Raw genomic sequence first — 17463 nt, forward strand, 5'->3', positions numbered from 1 at the left:
GACTGTCCCCACTCATAGCCACAGTCTGTGCAGTTTTTATTTCAATCAGGAAGTAATCAAATCTATATACAGTCTAAAAACAGTAGAAAAGGTGAGTAAAAAGGCCCACAGTCCATCTGGGGGGGGGGGGATGGAGCGTGGGCCGGGCGAGCGTCGTACCTGGCACCAGGGAGGGCTGGGCGCTATCCCGGCAGCGACGATCACAAGGCCAAGCAAAGGGAGGCTCGCCAGGCACAGGGCGGGGAGGACACTGCCTGGCCAAGTGAGCCTGCTTGCCTGTCCCCATGGGCCAGGCAGAGACCCTCCCTCGAGGCCCCTCACATGGCCAGCCTGCTTGGGACAGGCCTGTGAGGTCCCAGAGGAAGCCAACACTGGCCTGGATTCCATCAGCAAGTCCAAACCTGCAGAGGAAGGGCTCTGTCTCAGGTGCCCTTTGGCCCCGCTGCCTCACCACCACCTGCCATTCGTCCTGGCCCTCTAGGGCCACCTGCCCAAAGCTCCTAGGTCCTCAGCCCCCGTCCCCTGCTCCGGGTGTGCAGCCCCGGGAAGGCCCGAGCCAAGGTGCTGACCTTCACAGTGCTGTCCACGGCACCTGAGAAGAGCCGGCCCCGGGACACAGCCAGTGCAGTTACACTGCCCTGGTGACGCAGTAGGGTCTGCGTGCAGATCATGTTGTCCATACTCCACACCTGGGGGCACACGGAACATGAGGCCTCACCCGGGCCCCGCCGCCCACCCTCAGCCTCCCAGCAGCATCAGGCCAGTGCAGCACGCACCCTGAGAGACCGGTCATAGGACGCACTGAAGACTTTGGTCTGGTCTGGTGTGGAGATGACGGCCAGGGCGTACACGGTGCCAACGTGGCCCGTCAGGGTCCGCACCTGCTCCTTGGACTCGATGTCCCACACCTGAGAGAGTGGCACAGGCAGGTCAGAGCCACAGATGAGGGAGGACAGGGGCCCAGAGTTAGGCCCTGCCCCTAGGCATCCGCCTTACATGGATGAGGTTCTCGTAGGTGCCACAGACAATGTGGTGATTCGTCACAGCAATAGAGTAGACGCTGCCGCCAGATGTCTGCAGGACGTGGATGCAGTCGAGGGTCCGGATGTCCCAGATCTGCAGACAAGCTCAGGCCACTTGGTCCCCGGCCAGGCACCTCACCCCCAGGGCTTCTGAGGCTCTGGACAGTGTGAGCAGCCCCCCATCCTCCAGGATATGTGAGGGGACAGGGGAGATGGAGCTCCCAGGAGCAGGCCTGGGCGGTGTTGGCACAGGGGGCGGTCCTCCCGCGGGAAGCACGCAGGGCATACCTTGATTGTCTGGTAGGAGCCGCTGTACAGGTAGCTCTGGGCAGCCACCAGGGCTCGAACCCAGTGGTTGAGACCCGTGAGCTCCTTTTTTAGCTTCAGTTCAGTGCCCACGATGTCCCAGACCTGCGGGGACAGCTGTAAGCACAGGCTGGGGGGCAGGCACCCGGCACCCCGATGCCCCACATGTGCACGCGCAACGTCCTGCCGGACCTTGATGGCCTTCAGGGAGCCGCTGAAGAGCATGTTGTGTGAGGAGACCAGCGTGCACACCGGGTTGTCATGAGCCCGGATTGTGTTCACCTTCTGCAGGTTCTGGATGTCCCACACCTGGTGTGCGGGAGAACGGGCAGCCTCAGGTTCCCAGACCCCAGTGTGGCCCCGGCCTCTCTTGCCCACCTGCCTGCCCCACTCACGATGATGGTGCAGTCCGCTGAGCCACTGTACAGCTTGCACCTGGGGGAGCGGAGGCAAGGTGTCAGGGCAGAAGCCACCATGCTTGCTGACACTGTCCTGCCAGGCCGAGGGAGCAGCAGCCACCAGGAATCGGCAGCTCGGGCCAGCGCCAGGGCCACACCTGCTCCCTTGAGTCCTTGGTTTTCCTGTCTCGGCGAGGGAACCTTGGGAATGGAAGCCCGAACCCTGCCGCCTGCTTGGCAGGTGTCCGACAGCGAGCTGGGAGGTAATGATCCCCGTCAGTGCTGCTGGCAGTGAAGCCGCTGCTTTCTGGGAGGGAGCATGCGCCTCTCTCTCTCCATGCCTCACGCTCATGCCATGACATGAGACCTCATGACACGAGACAAGAGAAAAGGTCTAGAAAGGGCTACCCTGGGGGCAAGGGGGTTGCCGGGACAGCAACTCGGTGGTCCTGTCCCTGAACCGTGCCCAGGGCTCTGGCTACAGGCCGGCGAGCAGGAGCTGAACTCCCGCCTCCACCATGCCCTCTGGCTGCCTGAGGCACCCCCACACCAGCTCCATATGTCGTGAATGTGTGTCTTCAGAGAGGGAGGGCCCGTGTGCCACCACCTCGCCATCCAGCCTTGCTCGAGAGTCAGGGTGCCCCACAAGAGGGCTAGACACAGCCACTTGAGGACACATGGGGCCACACAGGCTCGAGCTATGGCCCACGGGGTGGCGGCACGGGGTCTACTGTCGCTGGCTCTGCACGGGCGCTGTGGGCAGTAGATGCACACATGCCTCCACTCACCCTTGGATGCACAGCGCTAGCACAATGCCGTCGTGACCCTCCAGGGTCTTCTGGCACTTGTAGGTGGTACACGTGTCCCAAACCTGCAGAGACCAGGGTCAGAGTGGGTCCCAGCAGGGTCAGCCCAATGCCAGCAAGGATGGAAGGTGTGCTCAGGGAAAAGCCTCGGCCATAGGCAGGCCAGAGCTGGAGAGGTTGGCATGCAGTGCCCGCCCTGTCCCAGGCTGTAGACCACCCCCCAGGCAAGACCCCACTCACCTTGATGGTCTTGTCGGAGGAGCCGCTGAAGAGCAGGTCCCCCATGGAGTAGACACAGAGACACCAGACAGGGCCCTGGTGGCCCACGAAGGTTCCTTTGCACTTGAAGATCTGCTGCGGGTCGTAGGCTGTGGAGGCGGGAGGAGCTGGTGAGGGCCTGGCGGCGCCCAGGGGCGGGGGTGGGAGCGGCAGTGGCAGGCCGGTACTCACATCCTAGGATGCCCATGTTGAGCCTTGCGTTGATATGGGACAGCTCGTCCTGCCAAGGGCAAGAGCGGAAGGCACATTGGCTGTGGCTCCGTTACCCCCCTGCCCCCAGGCAGCGCTCGGCCGGGGCAGAACAGGCGCAGCGGCAGCCGCCCCTGGCACAAGCACCTGACGGTGAGTGGGGATGGGCCTCCTGCTGGGACCCACATGAGAGGCAGTCCTGAGCTCCCCCGTTCCCCCCACTGCCCCCTGCACTTGGGCCCCGACTGCTGCTCACGTTCAGCATGGACGCATCCCTGCGGAACTCCATGAGGTCCTCACTGAGCTTGCTCTGGTTTTCGTCTAAGACGTCTGGGTGACAGGGAAGAGGGTGTCAAGGACCAGGAAGAGGGGCTGCCACCCTGCCTCTCTGGGACATGCCCTCACCGAACTTGAGCTCCAGGCTCTTCTCCAGCTGGTCAATCTTCTCTGAGAGCTTGCCCAGCATGGAGCGCAGGAAGGCGATCTCCTGGTCCTTCTGGGCCAGCGCCACATGCATCTCGTGGAAGCGGTCGTCCGTCTGCTGCAGAAACTCCTTCAGGCCCTCAAAGCGACAGGTCTCCAGGTGCGTCTCATACGTGTCCTGGTTCCCGATGAACGTGCACCTGGAGGGCCAGGATGGCTGCCCTGCCCACCGGCTCACCTGCCCGCTTGGCGGGGCCCCTCACCCCAGGAGTCTCTGTCCAGTCCTCCCACACCTGCTCCCCGCCTATGTGTCCTGCTCCCGCTCAGCACCCAGCAGCTGCTTTGCAAGGAAATCCAGTCACTTTGCTCCTGCTCGCAGCCCTCCGAGGGCCCTTGGCCCGCCTCCCAGCTCCTGCCCCTCCTGCCCAGCACACCTCAGCTGCCCCCCCGCCCCCATGGGTCCAGCTGCCCAGAGCCCTTGTGCTGGTCCTTGGCGCACACCCGCACATGCATTAGTTCTCAGGGCCCGCCTTCCCTGGCCCCCCGCGCCCCAGCCACTCCGACCCCTCTGCGTTCCTGTAGGGCTCGGGTCTCTCCTGCACAGCACCTGTACCTCAGGTTGTAATTACACAGCTGGTGGTGTGGCTCCCGCTAGGGTCCGTCTCCCCGGGGACCCTGGCTGTCTCCCCAGCGCTCAGCACACAAGTGGATCTCAACAAAGGTTTGCTGAAGGAGGGACTGTGAATGCCAGCCCGGCCCCCACCCCCTGCCCTCCTGCCTGCCCACCACCATCCTAGGGCAGCCCCCGCGCGCCCGCCCCCGCCCACTCACCCGTACTTGGAGTGGGGACACTTGATGTGCTCGCACTCCTTGAGGTGGGCTTCCAGGTTCATCTTGAGGAGGGGTGGGCAGCTGGGGTTGTTAGGGCATCGCACGGGCCTGTAGTCACAGCTGCCCTCGTGGTCCCTGTGGGAGGCAGGACACGGCGGGCAGGGGCGCCGGTTCTCAGCACCCCGGGAGCTGGGGAGCCAGGGGCTGTGGAGGGTACTTACTTGCGAGCGCTGAGCTTGATGGTGAAGGGGCACCCTCGGGGGTCCACCTCAAAGACTGGGGGCTTCCCGCCCCCTGCTGCCCGGCAGCCGTGCCTGCAGTGGATGAAGAGCTCCCCGATCTGCTCGGCCACCGCAATGTTGTTCACCACCACTGTCAGCTTGGCGTGGTCCACGGGGCACTTCTCTGGAGGGAAGGGCGTGCTGACCCCACAGTCCACCTGGCCACCCCCTCCCCTGGCACCTCTGTTCAGAGCACTGTGGCCAGGCTGTGCTGGGGGAGGACTCTTCCCTGGTGAGCAGCTGGTGGGAAACTGAGGCCTGGTGTGGCAGGCCCGGAGCATGCTCCCCACGCTGGGTGGAATGAACCTGTGTCTGGGGCCTGATCCACTCATCTACCTGCCCTGCTGAGAGGCCTGGAACAGGAGGGGTGCATAGCCGGGCCACCATGAATGACCACTGGGTGAGAAGGAGGGGACAGAGGCCCCTCAGCTGACTCAGGAGTCCGGGACGGGGTGGAGAGAGCTGGAGACACAGCGTGGAGAGGAGCCAGGCCTGGGGCAGGGCGCCAAGGCCGAGATAGTGAGGTGGGCAGCCCCCGTCAGAGAGCCCGGGGCCCGTGAGCTGTGGGTCTCACTGCTCTGCCCGTCAGGTTCAGAGGCTGGCCAGCGTGCACCTGGCGCTGCTGCTGCCTGTGGCAGAGCTACTGGGGGCAGGATGAGGGAGGAGCCCCCATGTAGCAGGGGCACTATCAGTGCTGGGCGCGGGATAGGACCCCCTGGAGGGACCCCCCTACCCCCACCCTGGGTAACGAGGTGGCCGGGCCCGGGTCTGCAAGGGCCTTACCTGACTTCAAGGCACATCTTCGACAGAACGTGTGCTGTGGAGATGACGGGTGAGCTTGGAGCACAGCCACAGAGCTGCCCCCCCAACCGCCCGGCCCCCTACAGGGGCACCTGCAGGGCAGCCACACCTGCTGGGCCCGCAACTGAGACCAAAGTTCCGCAGCACAGTGGCCGGCAGCCTGCCTGGCCTCGTGGCAGCGCACAGGTCAGGAAGGGACGGGCAGGGCGGGACGTGGTGGCCTTACCCCACACGTGGTGATCACAGGGTCCTTGAACACGCTGCAGCAAAGCTGGCAGCAGAGCTTCACCGAGGGCTGCTCAGCAAACACCAGCGGCTCCTAGAGCAGTGCGGGCAGGTGAGGGGACTGCTGCGCCCTGGCCCAGGGAGGGCCTGCTGAGGCCCCGGGCTGGGCCTGCACTGGAGGGGACGGGGACGGTCCCTCTAGCTGCGCCCTTGGCCACCCGTGCGTACCGTCCACCTGACAAAGACTGGAAGGGACCCCCTGCACCGGGATCCACCCTCACTGCCAGGGCTGAGAAGGCGAAGAGCGTGCCTGGGGGGACTGGGCGGGATCACACCCTCTCACCAGGCCCAAGGGGAAGGTCCTGCCGCCACCGCCACCACAGACGGAGGGGCCGCCCTGCCGCGCGGACACACCTACCGGCTCCTCCTCCTCCTCAGGCAGCGAGAACGTGGAGCGCAGGGACATGCTGGACTCTGAGTGCAGGGAGCGGACGGAGATAGCCGAGTCGGAGCGGCGTGGGGTGCTGATGGGGGGCTAGAGGGCACGGGGGCAGGCAGCCCGTCAGCCGCGGGGAGGGCAGGGCCCCCTGGTCCCGGCGGGCGCTCACGCGTGTGCCCGGGGAGCCGGTGCGGTGCCCGGGCCCCTGCCTGCCCGGCGGTCCCGGCCCTGTTGCTGGGCCACCCGCGCACGTCTGCCAACTTTCTTTGTGTAAATGGAGAGACTTCCTGCTATTGAATTCCAGGAGGACACGCTCGCCTGGCCCGCTTCCTGCTTCCCGTGAGGGAGTGTGGGCTGCGCACGGGGCGCCTCCATCAGCCAGTCCTGGGCCAGCCTCAGTGCCCGGACCGCTAGAGGGAGGGACGGCTGGCGGATGCTATGGGGCCCTGGGTCCCTGGGTCCCCTCGGCCAGGCCACTGAGGCTCCCATGGAGGGCAGGGACGCCCCCCGCTGACCCCGGGCCAAGATGCCTAACCAGAGGGGGAGGGTCTGGGGGAGCCAGGGGGGGCTCTGTTCCCCCCCCCCAAGTAGGGATCCTGTAAGAGCCACTGCTCCCCACACTCCCGGCCCACCCAGAGGCCTCATTCATGAACCACAGACCTCCAGCCTCCACAGCCCACGGGCCCGCGGCTGCCCGTCTGAACCTCTGCACAAGGTCAGGAAAATCCCCTCCCCACCAGCCACAGGGGAGTCAGGGGTCATGGAGCCCGAGGCAGGTGCAGCCACAGGGAGTGGGGCGCCAAGCATCTGCTTTGTGCTTGGAGAAGGCCTGGTGCAGCGCCTAGCATGTGGCATGTTTGAATGCGTAGAAATACCGTTTATCTTTGGATTAAATAGAATCCAAGGTGCGGCAGCCCAGCACGTGAAGGCATGGGTCCTGCGAGGCTGGGAGGGCAGGAGAACTAGCTGGAGTCAGCCAGGCATGCACTGGTGAGGTCCCGCCGAGGGAAGGCAGAAAACAAGGCCTGGGACAGGCGAGTGGCAGGAGGGACCCAGCCACCCCCCGGGCCAGTGCAGGTCCTCCCTTCCATCGGCAGGGCCAGGGCCCAGACAGGCAGAGCACAGCCACCCTGACGCTGGCCACACGGCCTGGGAATGGACGGCCAACCCGACACTGCCCGAGCCCCTTCCTCACTCTGCAGCACCAGTGGCAGGAAGCTCTCTGGCTGTCCCGCACCCGTGCAGCCCTCACAGCCTCCAGGTACCTGCTCGGGCCTCCAATCTCCACCGGCGGCCCACCCCCCATCCTCCACTCCACACCAGAGGCACCTTTAAAAATGGAAATCTGATCTTGTCACCCGCAGGGCTGAACAGTCCGTGGCTCCCGTCGCTCCAGCTTGTAGGCCCTGCACCCTACGGCCCAGCTGCCCTCTCTGGACTCGTCTTCCACACAGTCCAGCCATGGGTACTGAGGCTTTAGGGTGTCCGGACACGCCAGCCCTCTGCCTCCTTGGCCCACTACCCACTGCAGACCTACGCTGGGGCATGCCTCGCAGCTAAGCCGCCTTCTTCAGCTACTCCAGGGACCAGGCTCTTGGGAAGGGGGGCACGACGGGAGGCTGTGGGGAGAGGTGGTCACTGCACAGACCTACCATGCTGTCCTCCTCATCTCGTGGTGAGTAGGCAAGGGTGCTGGAGGAGGACGGCGTCCTGCGGTGCTGTTTGTACGTGCTGGTCCCATCAGCTACCAAGCAAAGAGGGTTGGAATGCCATGAGTGGGGGTCATGGGGCTGTGCCTGGCCCATCATGGTGGGAGGCAGGCCCCTGGGCAGATGGGCCCAGCAGCGGCAGGAGCTGGGCCTGACATGGGGCTAGTTCTCTCTGGCAAGTCTCCTTGCCCCCACCCGCTTCCTTGGCCTCCTTCTTGATCTGAGGGACACTGGGTCAGGGCTGGGTTCGTGGGCAGCTGGGAGCCCCTGGCAGGAGCCGGAGCATGGCAAGGGCAAGGGCGTGAGCTGGCCTGAGCCCCCAGCTAGGGCCGTGGTGATCCAGGAAGGGAGGAGCCCCCACATTCGCACTCCCTAGGTGGGCTGAAGGGAGGGTGGAAGGTCTTCTCTGCCTCTCCCTTCTGCCAGCCTGCTCCTGGGGCTGCCCTGTGTCTGGCTAAGGCACGAGGCCAACGCCTGAGTAATCATACCCAATGCCATGTGCTTGGATCTGGGATACGGTCTTGTCTGCCCTCAAGGAGACCCTGCCAGGGTGGGGGCGAGGGCTCTGAAGGCCTCTGTGCACCCAGGAGTAACAGAGGCAGAGAGGCCCCTCAGCTGGTGTGTGGTGGGGCCTGGGACAGCCCACTGTGGGGTCCACTCATCTTCCACTGCTCCCCTGGCCAGAACCTGGCCTAGCCTCCGGCCTTCTCAGCCCACTGCATGGAAGGTGTTGGCCAGGGGTCCACGTGAGAGCCCAAGAACCTCCCTCACAGGCCCTGTGGGCAGCAGCCGGAAGCCCTGGCATGGCTGGCACCAGCCTCCGACACCAGCCAAGCCCAGATGTCATGCCCAGCCCCGAAGACCTGGGTTCGTGATTCCAGGTGTGAGCAGCTGCCTGTGACTGGGCCTTAGTTTCCCCATCTGTACGCCCAGCTCTGACCCCTCCCCGCCACTGAGCAGGGTGCTGGTGGGGCGAGTACCAGACAGACTCAGCCTGGAGCCCTGCAGCTTCTGAGGGTGGCGAAGCGTTGAGGAGAGCACCTCAGGTGCTGGGATGATAGGGGACGTTTCTTTTCTTTTGCTCAGGACCGAACGTCAAAGAAGAAAAAAGGGCCCTTTCAGAGCCTCGGGCTGGGTCACCCAGTGGCAGAGGAGCTGGCATGAGCACATGTGTGAGGCAGCCCCGCCACCTGCTGGAAGAACCTCCAGAAAAGCCCTGAGAAACTAGCTACTTGTGCAAGGAGCAGCGCAGCAGAAAGGCACCCCCTGAACCCCCTGCCCACATCCCTCGTGACCCTCGTGACCCGGGAAAGAGGCTGTGCCCCCGTTTGTTGCTCCTGATGACCTCCTCCGATAAATGGCCCAGGGGTGCAACCAGGCTGGAGGAAGGACCCTATGAGTCCTTCTCACCTGCCAGTGTCCTGGGTGGTCCCCAGTCCCGGTCCTGCAGGGGCTGCTAGGACCTTGGGGCAGGGACGGGCCAGGGCTCACTAGGGATGGGTGGGGGATCCAGGGTGCGGGACAGGACGGGGATGCAGCAGCAGCAGAGCAGCAGGGAGCCCCCCTCCAACACCAGTGCCGCTCCTGCCCCACCGGAAGCACCCCACAGACCCTGGCGGGAGCTAGTGCCACCCAGTCCTGCCAGCCCAGACCGGCTGGGGCTGGCACACTCACCTTTCGTGATGGTGGTGACAGCCGAAAAGGCGGGTCCAAAGGTCGTTTCCATCCTGGTCTGGAGAGAGAATGCAGAAGGTTTGACCCCGGCCCCCAAAGTGGATGTGGACACACACACAAACACGCACGGACATGCCTTCACGCCGGTGTGCCTGTGGGCATGCGTGCATATGCACGGACCACCCAAGCCGGGAGGGGTCGGCTCCAGAAGCTCTGCTAGAGGGCCGCGCATGTGTAGCGGGCGTAAAGGGCAGACCCCGGCCCACGAGGTCTCCTCTTACCCCAGCTGCGACGTCTGGGGTGGGAAGGTTGGCGGGCCCCCCGGAGAAGCGGTTGTAGCGGGCGTTCTTGCCCGAGCTCATGCTCTAGAGAGGCATCTAGGGTCCTCCGGCAGCGTCTCCTGGGCGGGCGGCACAAGGGTGGGCTTCAGACAGTAGCCTGGTCCCCGCGGGCACACTTCGGCCTCTCTGCCACTGGTCGTGAAGAGGCGCGGCCACATGGGCAAAGTCCCTCTCCCTGCCTGCCTCCCGCCCCAGATGTGCACAGGCTCCAGGAAGGGAGGAGGCCCCGGCTGTAGGCAGGCAGCAGGCCCTGAGTTTTACCTTCCTTTAAGGCCTAGCCCTTCAGAAAAGCCACAAGCTCCGCCCAGGAGGTGGAGGCCCCCACGGTGCCGTCTGACCCCCCAGGTGTGAGGGCAACTGTCCTCGGGGCCGAGACTGGGCCGTGGCGCCCAGGACGGGATCAAGCCATATGCCTGCTTCCTGCCAGGGTAGGTGTGTCAGGCCCTGGGTAGTCCCCTTCCTGCGGACAGGGGACGGTGGCCACACCCCAGGGAACCTATGCATGACACACCTGGTGCCCAACACTCAGAGCCTCGTCATGCAGATAAAGCCATTTTGGGGGCAGGGGCAAGAGATGAGAGCCCTGACTCACTCCTCAGGCTTAGCTGAGGACTCGTGGGCGGAGGTGGCAGGAGAGGGCACAGTGGGAACCATCCTGGGCCTCCGAGAACAGAAGAGGGGAGCACAGGCTACTGGAGAGGAGAGGGCCAGCGGCTGCCCAGATCATGGATGGGCCGGGGAGAGCTGCTCCACTGCCCCTTCCCAGAGGCCCTCCCAGCGTCAGTGTCCACAGTCGTGGCCTGTGCCCCACCTCCTGCCATGGCCCGGAGTCAGCGTAGCCACAGGGCCCCAGTGTCAGGCCAGGCTCCCCACGAGGAGGAAGGCTGCATCCCCAGGACTGCCTCCACCTGGCGGACATGAGCTCTCTGCCCCGGGAGACCCCTGAACAGCCCCCCTGGGATGCTACACCATGAGCTCATCACTAGCCGCCCAGCCCAGCCACCAGAACAAGTGTCAGCATCTCCCCGGGAAACCAGCTGGTCTTGCTCCTATGAGACAGAAGGGGGTGTGGCAGGCTGGGGCCCACCCCATGGTCTGAAGGCCTGAGGACTGGAAAGGGCGCCTGGCGGGTGGGCTGCTAGGCCTCCCACACCGTGGGAGAAGGCAAGGGATGCTCTCTGTCCCCACCCGCGGTCAGCTGGCTGCAGCACCTTCTCCATCAGGCCCTCGTGACCCAGCACACCTGGCCACCCACGTCTGCCTCACACACACCCCGGAACCACGCAGGGGTCTTCGGGCCCAACCCACGGTCTCCAGGAGAGAGCTGGCCCTCAAGCTCTGTCCCCACACTGCTCCTGAGCTATCTGTCCGGCCCTCACCCTGTGTTCTCTCCCGCCTGCCCCTTCAAATGTCACCTTCAAGCCCCCCTCCCAGGCTTCTAGACTCAGGCCTCAATGGGTGACTCTCAGCCCCCGAGTTTGCACCCACAAGGTACCGCCAGCCCTGTTCAGAGTGCCCTACGGGTCCAGCTAGGCAGAGGGACACACGAGGTGGACCAAAGCCTCCTCTCCTGCCCACCACTCCCCCTGCTGTGACTCAAGGGACTTGGCTGTGTGTCCTAGACCAGGCTCTCCAGTGGCTTGTCCTCTGGAGGGGGGGGGGGGGCAGGCAGGGGCTCCTGGGAGTGGGCAGTATCAGGCCCGAGGACAGAGGTGTGAATGTGGCGTGTCCAGAAGCCCGACCTCCAGCGCCGCTGCTGGTCTCCGTGCTAAGCAGGAAATCTTGGGTGCTGCCCTGCTTGGATTATGGCCACTGTGGCCGGGGTGAGGTCCACACAGCTCGAATAGAGGAGCTCCAGGACTCACCTTTCGGGAAGCCCAAGGTTGGCTCCCGCCTCAGCACCACAGGCAAGCTGGGAGGAGGGTGGGGGTGGGTCGCAGGGAGGCAGCTGGCTCACACTGACCTGGATTTTACAATCCATCTGCTCCCTCTGCTGCAAGCTCCCAAAGCCCAGAGGCCAGCAGCCAGCTCCAGCAAGCAGCACCCGGGGTCTGGGCAGCCGCGACCCCAGCAGGGACACTCCCTGGGACCCCGGCCAGCCCGCCAGCCCCCATGGGGCCTGTGTGCCTGTTGCTGAAGTCTGAGAGCGCAGGCGTCTGGTCTGGCTCTCCCTCGCTCAGGAGTGAAGTAAACAGAAAGGCACGCAGGGCTAGCAGGGCAACATGCAAATGGGCTGGAGAGTCCCCCAACGGCCAATAGCGGCCTCAGACGCAGGGCAGCGGGTGGGGGCAGAGAGCAAAACCCAGCCACAGAAAGGGCGGAAGTAGGGACGGAGTAGGAAGTAGGGACGGAGTAGACGGAGTAGACGAGGGAACCACTTCCCCATTTACACAGGTTGGCACGCAGCCCCAGGGTGCAGGCCACTGCCCCCCCCCCCACCAGCTGTGCGCCCCCAACACAGGGATCAGTTCCTACCCTAAGCATCCAGGAATTGAGCAAGATGCCCTGAGCTTTCAGCCCTGCTCCCTCCCCAGGGGTTGCATCTTGCAAGAAGAGTCTTCTCTGGCATCCTCCAGCTCTGCAGGCCAAACCCAGGAAGTGACCCGCACAGCTCCACACCCCTTGGCCGCCCAGCTGTCCTGGGGGTGTACCCCAGCCCCCGGGAGTTGGCCCCTTCACCACTCCACATTACCCTGTAAGCAGGCTGACAGGGAGCTGTCAACTGGACAACCGGACTCTCCCAAACTGGGAGGAGCTGTGGGCTGGACCTGCCAGGCCCAGCTGGGGTGGGAGGAGACAGAGCCCCCCCAGCTCCCCCTCCCCAGCCAGGTCCCTACCCTGCCTCTTCCAGGTGTCTCAGCAGAGCCCAGGGCAAGGACCTGAGAATTCTCTTAGAGACACAAGACCCCAAGTCCCAGCAGAGATGGGTGGTCTGTCTGCCTCAGGTTGGGGGGGGGGCATGGTACCCAAGGGCGCTCAGGGTCAGTGCAGAACCAGCCCCCCTGTAGCCCCTCACGTGAGCCTAGGGTCAAGGCCCACGGATCTTTGTCCACCCACATCTGTATCCAAAGGACTTCTGGGGCTCTGGGGTACACTCCCTGCCCAAGGGGGAACCAGAGATCCACCTACAAGGTCCTACCCCTAGCTCCTTGCCGGGAAAGCCCCCCCACCAGCCCCCTTCTCTGGGGGACCCCTCCCCAGCTCATGCCCTGGACAGAAGGCATCAGGATCTGCTAAGGCGTCACCCTTGGGAGTGTGGGACACGGGTCCCCCAGCGTGGTTCGTGTGGCCGGCAGCCAGTGGAGTGGGCAGTGCACATGCTGGAATCCCGCGGGGGGTGGGGGAGAAGCAGGTCTCACTAGAGCCAAGCCCCACCCCGAGGCGGCTCCCCTAGCTGCCCCAGGCGGAGGGCGTGGTGGGGTCTCCCAAACAGCCTGTGCTGAGCCAGCAAGGGGGTAGGCATGCCCTGGAAACCCCATCAGGCCGCACATTTGGTGGTGACGGTTCCGGGGGGAGTACCGGTGACTCAGGACACCGCAGCCCTGCCTGGCACGGAGCTGTGGGTGGCCGGCTGGATTACAGCCGGAGCTCCAGGCACAGGCCCCGTATCACCCACGGACCACCCAGCCCCTGGGTCAGCCCCTGCCCGAGGCCCCCGGGGCCCAAGCCCAAGCGGGGCGGCCAAATCCTATAGAAACAGGCTGCGTTGCCATAGCAGAGCCACATACACTCCCCCTGCTGTTCCCTGACGTCCTCTTAGGATGTCTTTTCCATCCCAGACACGCAGGGTGTGATGTCAGGGATCCCCTCAGCACCTCAGCAGGCACTGGCTCGAGGCCGGCCAGGCCTCCCTGCCCTCACCTGCCACCCTTGTCTCTGTACCCACAGTCCTAATCCACAGGAACTCCAAGGTCGTCCCTGGGATGCTGGGTCCTTACACCCCTGCCTGGCCTCTCACCTTGGGTATCCAGGCCCAGCCTCTCCAGCACCCACAGGCCCCTCTGCTGGAGGGAGAGCATCCCTCCTGCTGGGCCAGCCTGGCTCTAACCCCCACTCAGCAAGGGGAATGCCTCTGCCTTTCCACCTGCCCCTTGGGGCCAGACTCATCTCCTACTCTTTCCCTCCGATAGGATGGATGGCCACATACAAGCTGTAGACTCAGCCTGGGGGGGGCGGGGGGGGCTGGGGGGTTACTCCTGGAGAGCTTCCTGGAGGAAGGGGCTGGCCAGATCCGGAGCAGGGAGAGAGCATTCTGGGAAAAGGTGGTATTTGTCCTCCTATCTCAGCACCTGGCTGCAGGGCCCACTCTTACCTGCCCACACTCTCCCACCAACTCAGGGTCTGGCCCACCTCCAGCGGCAGGGGTACAAATGGGAGCGCGTCCCACGCTGCAGCACGTCCCACGCTGCCTTAAATCAGCGAGTCTAAACCTGTGGAGACGGGTCCTGGGCCTGTGCCCAAGAGCCAAGTGGCCAGCAGTGGCTTAGGCCCAGGCTACACCTCCAGGCCGCCTGGCCAGTTCTCACTGCTCCCCATGCGGTTTCTGTCCCTCTGCCTTCCTCTTTCTCGCTTCCCTGCATTAGCGGGGAGCGCATGCGAAGTCCACCCCATTCCTGGCACATCCCTTCCCTCCTGGTTCTGCAAGGCTGCTCCTTCTGCCTGGGGGCTCCTGGGGTTGGTTCACCCCCCAACTAGACTTCCAGACAGCATGCCTCCCCTGCTGGGGGCGGCCAAGCAGCAGGTCCCCGAGTGACATTAGCACTAGCTGCCCCCCCACCCCAGGGGCCCATTTCCTCTGTCGTTTGCCCGCCTGACCCACACTCCTCCACAGAGCAACCCAATGCCTTCTGCTGCAGGGCCAGAGCACACAGGACAGCTGCGGGGGGCTGGTGGGCCCCTCTGCAAGGGTCCCTCCTGCCTAAGCCAGCCTGAGCGCCTGGCGAAGCCCCAGCGGCCCACCCAACAGCAAGGTCAGGCCAGTGGGGACCCAGGTTCAGAGCAGGTTATGTCCTGCCGACACCTCCCAAAGCTGGACACGTGCTGACCCCTGCAAGTGTCCTTTATGGAGATGGAATAGCATCACGGTCAAGGCCACGAGCACGGGACTCAGACCTGGATTCAAATCCCACCTCTGCCACACAACAACTGCGTGACTTTGGGCAAGCTGCTCACCCTCCCGGGCCTTCGATTTCCCAGCCCCGAAATGGAGTGGATGTACCCACATCCAAAAGGAACTGTGAGGGAACCCTGGGTGGCGCAGCGGTTTAGCGCCTGCCTTTGGCCCAGGGCGCGATCCTGGAGACCTGGGATCGAGTCCCACGTCGGGCTCCCGGTGCATGGAGCCTGCTTCTCCCTCTGCCTCCCTCTGCCTCTTTCTCTTTCTCTCTCTCTCTCTCTCTGTCTGTGACTATCATAAATAAATAAAAATTAAAAAAAAAAAAAAAGGAACTGTGAGAGACGCCTCTCAAGGCACCAGCCAAGGCCCTGCCAACAGCAGCCTCTCTCGGGAGCCAGAAACGGAGCTGAGAGGCCATCCCAGGACTTAGAGCCCGCAGGAGGCCACGCAGAGGCCGAATGAAGCCCTGTTCCTCTTGCTTCCTCTGTTCTGCCAGCAAACTGAGGAGTCCGCCGTCACTGAGGCCAGGCAGCCCCAGGCCAAGCTGTGCCCCGAGCCGCCAAGCCACGGCGCCCAGCCTGCCCAGGGCCCCCCAGTCAGCATGGGCCCTTCCACACACTGCTCCCATCTCCCGGATCGCACCTTGCCATTCCCACGGCCAAGTTCACACCCACCGCGGGCCAGTCCCTGTGCTGGGGAGGGGGGGCGAATGTGAGCTGGAGTCGCTGGGGGCCCTGGGAGGAGAGGCGGACGAGGCTCCAGAGTACTACTGATCCCCGTAGGCACTTTTCTGTGGGTTCTTGTCCCGACTAAGTCAATACTGCAGGCTTTGGTCTGTTCCATTGGTTTCCAGAAATACCATGACCCACAGCCACAGTGGGGGTTACTCCACAGGGACCCTTCAGGAAGGAGGACTCCCCCTCCTTCTCAGCTGGTTACCTCCTTCATCCAGGCTGCCCCTACCTACCCCCGCTTCCCCTCACAGTGAGGCTCTGGCTGCCGGGGGGGATAATACAGAGATACCACACAGGAACCTCGAGACACCGGGGCTGGGGGGTTCCATGGAGAAACGTGAATCCCCAGAGCAGTGCAAGTAGGGGTTTATGACACAGAGGTGGTGTCTGCTACACAGGCCTTCAGGGAAGGGGTGTGGGAAGGGAGGGGCCCAAAGAGAAGGAATGAGGAAGAGAGAGGCCACATGCTTGGCAAAGGCCAGGAGGGTGGGCAGCCACCAGGAGAGGGGACCTGTGTGCGCGTGGGGAGGCCTGTGGGATGGGGAGAAGGCTGGACAGCCTGGAGCTCCAAGCAGGGGAGGCTGCAAAGGGCGGAATCCCCAGCCCTAGCCTCCACCCCTGTCCTGCCAAAGCAGGGTGGGATCCAGAACTGCAGGTTCAGCCCCAGCTGCATGCCCCTGCCTGGTCAAGACAGCAGACCCAGTGAGGGGTGGGAGCCCCCTCCCAGCCCGCTGTCCCCCACGCACAGGTCAGCCTCCTCACCGTCTTCTGCTTCCCCGGGAACATCAGTCCGTCCTCCACACACGGCCAGAGGCTCCTTACTAGACTTGGATCTGACGCAGGCTCTCGTGGCTTGAGTGCCCCCCCAACAGCCTCCCTGCCACCCTGTGTCGGCCTCAGGGGCTTGCCTGTCACCCCTCTGCCAGCACTCCCTGGTGCACCTGGCCCCTCCTCCTCACTCTGGCCTTTGCACACCTTGCTCCCTCTGCCAGGCATGCTCTTCCAGCAACTTCCCAGGACAGGCTGCTTGCGGGAGGAACCTCCGCCCTCACCAAGCCGGTGGGAGCGCCCAGGGCTCCCCCCTCCAGCGTCCTGCTTCTCCCACGACACCTATCACAACTCCTCAGGATTCCCCGGGTGCTGTCCAGCGCTCCGCACCCGGGATCACCGGCTTGAGCCCCCAGGAGACGCCTGCCAATGCCTGGAGGCATTCCGGGTGGTCACGGGGTGGGGGGGAGGCCCCTGTATCTAGCGGGTGGAGACCGGGGATATTGCTCCACGTCCACCGAAGCACGGCGGGGAACGCTCGGCGCCCAGTGTCAACAGCGGCGGGCCGCAGAAAAGCTGCCAGAGAAGCAAAGCCGCTCCACCAACGCGGCGGGGAGGAGGCAATGAGCAACGACCGCGCGAGACCCCGGCCCGCGCCCGCCCCGCCCCCCAGGCCGCTCCCACTCCGCGGGCCCCGACGCGCCCCCCGCGCGGCCCCGAGGCACGAGCCCCCGGCCAGGCGCGCCTCGCCGACACTCACCCGCCCGCGGCCACCGGGGAGCGGCAGCGCCACCCTCCCGCTTCATCGTGCCCCCGCGGCCGCCGGCCGGGAAAGGGACAGGACGTGCGAGCCGGAAGCGCCCGGGCGCGGCGCACGCCGGGACTTGTAGTTCCCCGACTCGCAATGTCCTTGGGGCCGCCTCACGCGCGGCTCCTCAGAAACTACGACTTCCGGCGGCTCGACGTCAGGGGCGGGATTGGCAGCTTTAGAATCGCTCTATGTTGCAGGTCGCAGTCTGATTGGTTGCTTGCGGCTGTCGCTCACGGTCCTGTTCGGGGCCGGGGGGCCGGGAGCGTATCAGCGGTGAGGGGGGGCGGTACTTCCGTCAGGAAGGCCCAAT

General features: G+C 64.7%; 1 protein-coding gene across 6 annotated transcripts; it reads right to left on the reverse strand.

Moving 5' to 3' along the window:
• Positions 1–19: 19 nt before the first annotated feature.
• On the reverse strand, positions 20–17256 carry TRAF7 (TNF receptor associated factor 7). 6 transcript variants are annotated; one of them, XM_049111496.1, is made up of 21 exons: positions 17103–17256; positions 9665–9783; positions 9384–9441; positions 7653–7744; positions 5980–6096; positions 5563–5655; positions 5319–5352; positions 4476–4659; positions 4261–4389; positions 3406–3623; positions 3257–3330; positions 2983–3031; positions 2773–2900; positions 2515–2597; positions 1724–1763; positions 1521–1637; positions 1311–1433; positions 997–1116; positions 777–908; positions 570–689; positions 20–401 (listed from the first exon to the last, which is right to left on the reverse strand). In XM_049111496.1, exons 2-21 carry the CDS (start codon positions 9743–9745, stop codon positions 387–389), a joined length of 2007 nt encoding a protein of 668 aa, XP_048967453.1. In that variant the 5' UTR covers positions 9746–9783; positions 17103–17256; the 3' UTR covers positions 20–386. The 6 variants fall into 6 exon arrangements, with proteins under 6 accessions (XP_048967453.1, XP_025272711.1, XP_048967452.1 ...); XM_025416926.2 differs by having other exon boundaries at positions 4255–4389; XM_049111495.1 differs by lacking the exon at positions 17103–17256 and adding an exon at positions 12200–12323 and having other exon boundaries at positions 4255–4389.
• Between the last annotated feature and the right edge of the window lie 207 nt (positions 17257–17463).

This window comes from Canis lupus, chromosome 6 (genome assembly GCF_003254725.2).
Source record: "Canis lupus dingo isolate Sandy chromosome 6, ASM325472v2, whole genome shotgun sequence".
Classification (NCBI taxonomy): Eukaryota; Metazoa; Chordata; class Mammalia; order Carnivora; family Canidae; genus Canis; species Canis lupus.

What these genes read in the sequence shown, in the direction of transcription:
- TRAF7 (XM_025416926.2), bottom strand. Translation starts at nt 9,745, where the DNA reads ATGAGCTCGGGCAAGAACGCCCGCTACAACCGCTTCTCCGGGGGGCCC. An exon ending in GGGATGCGTCCATGCTGAAC is followed by an intron (nt 3,032 to 3,256) that starts GTGAGCAGCAGT and finishes TGCCCTTGGCAG; the next exon opens with GACGAGCTGTCCCATATCAA. An exon ending in CCTATGACCGGTCTCTCAGG is followed by an intron (nt 690 to 776) that starts GTGCGTGCTGCA and finishes GTGTGCCCCCAG; the next exon opens with GTGTGGAGTATGGACAACAT.